Consider the following 8,521-nt stretch of genomic DNA (forward strand, 5'->3'; position numbering starts at 1 on the left):
TGTTTTCATTTATTTGGTTGTGAACTATGTTGTTTTATATGAACTATTTGTATAACTATCTGATATTGTGGACTATTTTAATTATGGCCAAATGACAGAAATAGTAAAAATAGTTTTTTTTTGCTGGCATTGCGTGTGCGGTGGTTCTTTTGTATCAGCTTGTGTCCAAAATGAGTGACAGCGTTTGAGATGCCCTTGCGGTGGGTGTCGTTATATAGCTCAGTCGCCGGTATCGCTAGTGTGTTTTCCACACGCCGGTACGCACCACGTAGGATCGACGGCCCCTGCCTGCGCTCGTCCGCAGCTCGCCGCCGGACGCCTCCGCCACCATCCAGCCAGCAGGTACAGAGCCGGTATTCCTAGCTTCAGATTCAGACTGTACAAGGAGATAGCAGCTTTTGTGTTTCCTTGCCGAACTCTTTTCTTCCGTAGTGCGATGATCTAGTTGAATGGTTTCATGATTTTGTGTTGACTCTATTTCCTTCTAAAATTTTGACCAACTTTTGCTGCTCGATCCATCCGAGCGTCTGTATATCTGGACTCTTTGAGTTCTGTTTCCAGCGCGAGATGTTCTCGTTGCCGGGGAGCAGCTCTGGCTGTGCTTTGTGTGGTCGTGTGTACACAAGATGATCTCTCGGTTTCAGTCAAATAGTTCTATGGGAGCAGAGATGATGTTCATCTCTGTCCACCATTTTCCCTCTATTTTTGTGACGTGCTTCAGTCACTCACTTCTCTTTCCCAGCGACCTTGTTCTTTGTTCTTGACTTGTTGTCCTTTCGGTTGGAGCAGGTGATAGGTGATGTGAGATTATTTTAATTTGTCTCAACTTTTCGATTGGAATCTATTCCAGTCAAGAAAAATACTGTAACTTTTTCGTGCCCATGAAAAGATGTTCGTTCAAAATCATTGAAGTCAGAGCTCAAAATACTTCTATTGCTACTAGTAACATCACTTGCACTTGTCATGTCATGATCACTTCCGTTTCACTGATAACTCCTTCTGACGCCTCCTCTGATCTGACGCCGGCGAAAATGTTTTCCCCAAAGAATCAGGAGCGGCCGGCGGAGAAAGCGACCCCAGGCCGCCCCGGCGCCGCGGGCTCGCGATGGCGCTCCGCCAGCGGGACGCTGCCGGCGAAGGCAAAGAGGAGCCAGCCGAGCTGTACGGTGACGGCGACGGCGCCGGCGCCGAGGCGGGGCAGCCCGCGCACGCGAGAGGCCCCGTGCCCAAGTGGTCGGAGCAGCTGACGGCACGCGGCCTGGTGGTAGCCGCGACCGTCGGCATCATGTACAGCGTCATCGTGATGAAGCTCAATCTCACCACGGGGCTCGACCCCACCCTCAACGTCTCCGCCGCGCTCATCTCCTTCGTCATCCTCCGCGTCTGGACGCAGGCGACGGCCCGCCTCGGCTTCGCCGTCCGCCCGCTCACGCGCCAGGAGAACACCGTCATCCAGACATGCGCCGTCGCCTGCTACGGCATCAGCTCCGCCGGTCAGGACCACGCGTCACCCACTTTGCTTGTCAAGTGGAGACCTTTGGATTTTGATGCGTTCTTGGATTTTTCCTTTGTTCGATTTCCAGGTGGGTTTGGGTCCTATCTGCTTGGGCTCAGCAAGAAGACCTACGAGGCGGCGGGGACGGACATCGAGGGCAACGTGGGATGGAAAGAGCCCGGCATCGGCTGGATGACCGGCTACCTCTTCGCCGTCAGCTTCGTCGGGATTCTCGCGCTCGTCCCTCTCAGAAAGGTTGGTGACCTCTCCCACACAACAGATTTTGCCTTCCAAATCACGCCGCTCTTAGCTAAGAAGATCTGTGAGTTTGCCTTTCGTCCCCAATTTTGTTCCTTTGCATAGTGGCCAAGTGGTCATCAGCTCCTTTGGCATTTTCGTTTCTTCTTTCCGTAGCGTTAGGTGTTGTAGCCATGTGCCTGACGGATTATATAAGCTGAAATAAACCACGATTTGCGTCGGCGTTGTTAGGTGTTCACGTGAACGCTAGAGTTCCCTGATTTTCAGACTGTTTGGTCCCTACACTGCATTTAGCAGTTTAGCTAACTAGCTAAGTTATTCTAACCATACATTAGTCTTGCCAAAGCTTTTGGGCAACAAAGTCCCACCGTCTATGATCACTCTACTGGGATTTTCTTATATATCTCAAAGGATGTGAAAGGGGTAACTTTAGTTTAGTGAAAAGTACAACTTGCACTTTTTCACCCCGTTGCATGCTGCAAGTCAGTAAACGGAAGTTGCAGTTTTCATGAGACTTAAGAAACATCTCCATCAACTGAGGATTAGCAAAACCGTAAACACACTCGCTAATTTATGGCTCTATGGACTATGGTCTACGGGATTGTTTTGCTGAAGCCTAATACTGGACAAGTTTGTCAAACTTGTGCTAAGAATAATAAAGCCACAACATGCATTGCTTCAGTTAAAGGATAAGAATAGGCAAGTATGGCAAACTTGTTAGCCTAACTTGTGGCGAGAAAAATAGAGCCATGACATGCAGCTCTTCTGTTAAACAAAATGCTGGATACTTCGCCTGTGGTTTCGTACATATTTAAAAAATTTACTATGCATTTTGAAAAGTTGAAGACAATTTTCGTTCGAACTTTCGGTTGCAATTAAACTGCGCTGAATCCCAACAATAATCTTGAGCAAAAAAGTAGTGTCTACAGTTGTACACCATTCACGGCTGTGTGCCGGGTCAGTTGGCTTATCAGGTTGTGAGCCCTTTCAAACTGAATGTAATCCCTGCATAGCTTTTCATTGTTACGTTACAACTACTCAAGTTGTTTGACATCACCTGTAAATGAACAATTCAATTTGAAGCATAATTTTGTATGGAACTATGTAAAATTTCAGATTTTGGTGATTGACTACAAATTAACTTACCCAAGCGGAACTGCAACTGCCGTTCTTATAAATGGATTTCATGCGCCTCAGGGAGATGATGTGGCAAAGTACGCGGTTCTCTAGCATAAGCAATGGTATGCAGAATCAACCTTTTCTTACCATTTCACTAAATTTAATGTTTTGTTTGGTAATGTCAGGATGCAAGTGAAAGGATTCACAAAATACTTTGTAATCAGCTTCTTCTGGAGCTTTTTCCAGTGGTTTTACTCTGGTGGAGATAAATGTGGGTTTTCGCAGTTTCCCACTCTTGGACTACGAGCAAGGAAACAAACGTAATACCAGTCACTTCGCTTACTATTATGCTCCATTCTCCACTAAATCACTAGTAACAGTTTGACACAATTGAATTTATGATGGGGCATCAGGTTCTTCTTTGATTTCAACCTCACATATGTTGGGGCAGGGATGATTTGCCCCCACCTTATCAATATATCTCTCCTTCTCGGTTCTATTCTATCGTATGGTATAATGTGGCCACTGATTTCTGATCTGAAAGGGAACTGGTATCCAGCAGATTTACCAGAAAGCAGCATGAGAAGCCTGCAAGGTTACAAGGTTTGTTTCTCCATTTTATTTGTTGATGTGTGTGTGATTTGCAATCCTTCGTTTCTTACCTTCTCTTATTCTCAGGCATTCATTTGCATAGCTCTCATCCTAGGAGATGGCATGTACAATTTTGCAAAGATTATTGTATCGACCATTTGGAGTATAGTCGACAAATCAGAAAAGAAGAAGACCAAGAAAGGTAAACTTCTTAAAGTACAACCTTTTGACGTATTGATGATCTGACATGGGGTTCATTATGCTTCCAGAGGAAGATATTCTCTCGCTGGATGACCTCCATCGCAATGAAGTTTTTACGAGAGAGAGTCTTCCTAATTGGATAGCCTTCTTGGGTTATTTTGGATTATCGCTTGTTGCTGTTATTACTATTCCCTTGATGTTCCCTGAGATAAAGTGGTACTATGCTATCATAGCATACATATTGGCTCCTGCCCTGGGTTTCTCCAATGCCTACGGATCCGGCCTTACTGACATCAACATGGCCTTCAACTATGGAAAAGTTGCTCTACTCATTCTTGCAGCCACTGCTGGAAAAGAACATGGTGTAGTTGCTGGGATGGTAGGCTGTGGTATGGTGAAATCTATCGCATCGATATCTGCTGATCTGATGCAGGATTTCAAAACTGGACATCTTACATTAACATCACCTAGATCAATGCTTATTGCTCAGATTGTTGGCACTGTCATGGGCTGTGTCATCGCGCCGCTGGCATTCTTTGTGTTCTACAGTGCCTTTGACATAGGCAACCTGAATGGGCCCTGGAAGGCACCGTATGCTCTAATATACCGAAACATCGCAATTCTTGGCGTCGAGGGCTTCTCTGCTCTGCCCAAGCACTGCTTGCAGCTGTGCTGTGGATTCTTTGCCTTTGCACTGGTGGCCAACCTTATGAGGGATTTCCTCCCGCGGAAGTATGGCAAATGGATTCCTTTACCCATGGCAATGGGGTTTCCCTTCCTTGTTGGCGCGAGCTTTGCCATCGACATGTGTGTCGGGACCTTGATAGTTTATATCTGGCACAAGATTGACAAAAGCAAAGCAGTGCATATGGTGCCGGCAGTTGCTTCTGGTTTTATCTGCGGAGATGGACTCTGGATCTTCCCAGCTTCCTTGCTTTCACTGGCCAAGATCACTGCACCAATGTGCATGGCGTTTGAATCTACACGTTAGATGAATATAATGCATGAGGTTAGTCGCTGGGAATCTTTGTATCTGTGTCGCTGAAAACTTGCCTTACAGAACTTTGCATAGTTTCGGGTAAAAGTTAGTTGTAGCTTTACGTTTTACAGGTAAAAGGGTGCCTGTCTCCTTTTGGTTTACTAAATGTTGCAAAACCACTGAGATACCGAGCTGTTTGCCTCATCCTCAGTTTCGTAATGAAACTGAGAACCCTTGTGGGGTTCCTTCAATAAAAAAAAAAAAAAAAAAAAAGAGAGAGAGAGGTTAGTCGCAGCTCCATGGCTGAGATTTTGCATGCTAGGGTGAATAATAAGCTGAATGGTAAATCCACAGGATGTAAAATTGTAAGAAGTGTCTTTCAGGGGCAGCTGATCCAATTGCCAAATACTAGTTTCCAGCTGTTCTCCGCAGAAATCATCATCGGATATAAACCAGCGATGTGCGTTGTCAGTTGATGACATGACGGTGTGTATAAATTGATCAGTGTAAGAGCATCTCCAGTCGCGTCCCCCAAACCGTCCCCCAAAGCGATTTGGGGCGCGCCGGACAAAAAAAGCGTTTCAGCCGCGTCCCCCAAAGCCCTTTTTTGTCCGGCGCGCCCCGATACGGTGTCCGGCGCCCCGAGCCCGTCCCCGTCCCACAGGGGACGCACCGGGGACGCCGAACACAACGAAAAGCGAGGCGGGCTCCCACATGTCGGCGACTATTTGCATAAACCGTTGGTTCGCGCCTCTTTTCTCGTCGCTCCTTCCTTCCCGCGCCTCCCACCCCACCGCCGCCGCTGGATTTCCCGGCCGTTTGGGCGTCCGATCCGTGCTGCGAGTCGGCACCGTTGTCGCGGCCGGGGCTCCCGCCGGTCGTGCCGCCGCCGCCGCGTCGCCGGCGCCTCCCAGAACGCGCCGTCAAATCCGCCCCACCTCCGCGCACAGAAGGTGCTCGACGACTTGCCAGGTAGGCGCGATTGGTCGCTGTTTGTTGCGTCGTCTGCCTCGGCGCAATTTTAACCATTGATTTTGCTTTAGCCATGGACAGCGACGATGAGATGGTTGCCCTGCTGCTGGAGGACGAGCAAGCGTTCGACGACGACCTGCGGGAGCATTTGCTGATCATCGCCTCCCTCCAGGACATGCTTGACGCCGAGGCGGAGAAGAGGAAGAGGCCGCGCCGCGGAGGATCAAGGCCGGGAAGAAGGAAGTCGAAGCCCCGGCAGAGGATGGAGGGGCATGCCATGCTGCACAACGACTACTTCGCCGACGGGGCAACACATGCCGACAATTTTCGGCGCCGATACAGAATGAGCAAGGGCCTGTTCATGAATATCCTCCACGGCGTTTATGTGTTACATTTGATATAAATGGTTTATGTGTTAAAAAAATTATTTTAAATGTTTGGGGGCGGCGTTTGGGGGACGCGGCTGGGGAGCGACGTCCCCCAAACGCGGCACGAACAAAACACGTCCCCCAAACGCTCAATCCGGCGCGCTTTGGGGGACGGTTTGGGGGACGCGACTGGAGATGCTCTAAGACCGGGTATTAAGACAGATGCGTCGTCTCAAATGCAACAAAACAACCCCAATGAATTACCTATTCGAACACTGAAGAAATGCAATTATCTTTGTGTGGCAAAGTTTTCTTCAACGTGAAGTGCCTATATACCTATTCGCAAAAAAAAAAAAGTGCCTATATACCAGCACTCCCTTGTACAGTATCTCGGATTCTCAGTCAGCGTTATAATATCAAGGTCGCAGGTTCAAGACATTGTGGCCAGTAAACCCTACCTAGGTTACATCACTGGCCCCTTACATTTTTTTAAACCGAGGTAAAAGCTTTGCTCTAATCTATTAAAAAGATGATAATTATTCGGTTAATTAACGGAAACCAAGCGAAAACCGTTACAATAACCAAATGCGGACTACTCCCAAAGCAACTCTCCCAACTCTAACCGCCTAGAGAGACCAACCAACTCTCCTACCATGCTACCACCATAAACTTTGATACATTGATGATCAGATCACAAGGAAACAAGAACAGGGATCTTGGACACGACCACCTGAAAGATGAGAGCCAACCATCAAATATCTATCCACTGCAGGTGCCTTCCTTGCGACACTACCCTTCTTGCCTTTGCTCCTTAGATACTTGTTCACCTTGTTCATATTGCCCATTGTGGCCTTCTTTGTCAGGAGGCAAGAAATCTCCTTGCAATATCCAAGGCTAGCCACCTCCAACCTGACGTGTATGTTGCAAAGCTCTTTTGCCATCTCGAAGCTAGGTACCAATTACCAAAGCATCTACTTTATTAACCTTGGCGGCACGGTCAATGAAGCCAAGCGAGTCGCTGAGATCCCACCACCGGTGGAGTGGAAGCCACTATCGAGGCCCCAACCGAGTCCACCTGCAACTGCACCATCGACAGAGGATGAGAGGGACATAGGTTAAAGGCTCTCCGCACAGCTCCGGAAGGTCGGGTATGATATGCATCACCGGAGCCATGATCACAGCAATGTCCCCGACTGAGAAACAACCGAGATAGCGCGCTGCAGCGATGGCCAGGACTTGACACGAGGGGAGAAACAACCAAAGATGCAATTTGCTCCAAGCACGGATGACTCCTTTGGGGCTCGTCAACAATTGCTTCAACGTTTGCCTTCAACATCATCTCGGCAACTACAGATGACTCCTTCTCACGACCTCCACACATGTCCACACACTCCAAGGAACCCACCTGGAGTGCGGGCAGCAAAGGCACAACCCGCAGTTTGCTAATAGAGTCCTCCTCTCTGACCAAAACACTCTGAATGCTGGGAAGGCAGTTGCGGTGCTCGGAATGAAGCGACATGGCCTCCTCCCCAAGGACGTGTTGCAAAGGCACGTCATCCATGGTAGCATCATCGGTAGGAGCAGACAGGGCTGGAACATAGGGAATGGATTTTTGTTCGAGAGGCGGTGAAGCAGCACGTCGAAGCGGTTCGGGGGTGCATCCACTTCATCACTTTTCAATGAGAATAAGTGGTACTATGCTGCGATAGCATACTTATTTGGCACGTGCTCTTATTTGGCTCGTGCTTTTGATTTCTACAAGCCCCACATCACCGGCCTTACTAGTATGAACATGGCCTACAATTATGGGAAGGTTGCCCCTTCCATTCTTGCAGCCTGGAGTTGGAAAGCCTAGGGGTGCCTTTGGTATCGTGGAGGTTCTTTGGCTCGCATCAGGCCAGCAAAAAACAGGCCGTTTTGTTGCCCGCAAGGCCTCCGCGTTCTGGACCAATCGGTTCTCAAAGCATCATTCGAACAAGCCCGAGAGGAACACCGAAATCGGCCGTTTCCAGCCGGCCTAGCCTGTTGTCGTGGAAATTTTGCACGTGGCCGTGCAATTGTTGAACGGGTGGAGAAGCGTGAGATGCCTCATTTTGTCGCATGCACGGTCTCCGCTTCCAGTCACCGGTCTCGCTCCCTATCTCTCTCCACTCCACTCTCTCACTAACAGACATGCATACTATCCCGTCCCATCAACCTTCGCGTCCATGACCTCCTCGCCTCCTCTACCCCCACCGTTGACGGATCTTGTTGGAGATATGCCCAAGAGGCAATAATAAAAGTGTTTATTGTTATATCTTAGTGTTCATGATAAATGTTTGCATCCCATGCTATAATTGTATTAACCAGAAACATTAGTACTTGTGTGTTTTGTAAACATAAATGAGTCCCTAGTAAGCCTCTTGTTAAACTAGCTTGTTGATTAATAGATGATCATGGTGGTTTCCTGATCATGAACATTGGATGTTATTAATAATAAGGTCATATCATTAGGTGAATGATGTGATGGACATACACCCATAGTAAGCGTAGCATATG

The 8,521-nt window shown here is 48.1% G+C and overlaps 1 protein-coding gene across 1 annotated transcript; it reads left to right on the forward strand.

Annotated features, from left to right (window-relative positions):
• Nucleotides 1-1,105: 1,105 nt before the first annotated feature.
• Nucleotides 1,106-4,830, forward strand: LOC124673752 (probable metal-nicotianamine transporter YSL9). Its single transcript, XM_047209792.1, has 7 exons — nt 1,106-1,493; nt 1,584-1,750; nt 2,870-2,967; nt 3,058-3,192; nt 3,286-3,475; nt 3,551-3,665; nt 3,733-4,830. The coding sequence occupies exons 1-7, from the start codon at nt 1,106-1,108 to the stop codon at nt 4,653-4,655; spliced, it is 2,016 nt and encodes a 671-aa protein (XP_047065748.1). The 3' UTR covers nt 4,656-4,830.
• The last annotated feature ends 3,691 nt before the right edge of the window (nt 4,831-8,521 follow it).

This window comes from Lolium rigidum, chromosome 7 (assembly GCF_022539505.1).
Source record: "Lolium rigidum isolate FL_2022 chromosome 7, APGP_CSIRO_Lrig_0.1, whole genome shotgun sequence".
NCBI lineage: Eukaryota > Viridiplantae > Streptophyta > Magnoliopsida > Poales > Poaceae > Lolium > Lolium rigidum.

What these genes read in the sequence shown, in the direction of transcription:
- LOC124673752 (XM_047209792.1), top strand. Translation starts at nt 1,106, where the DNA reads ATGGCGCTCCGCCAGCGGGACGCTGCCGGCGAAGGCAAAGAGGAGCCA. An exon ending in CGCTCGTCCCTCTCAGAAAG is followed by an intron (nt 1,751 to 2,869) that starts GTTGGTGACCTC and finishes GTAAAATTTCAG; the next exon opens with ATTTTGGTGATTGACTACAA. An exon ending in GAAGCCTGCAAGGTTACAAG is followed by an intron (nt 3,476 to 3,550) that starts GTTTGTTTCTCC and finishes TCTTATTCTCAG; the next exon opens with GCATTCATTTGCATAGCTCT.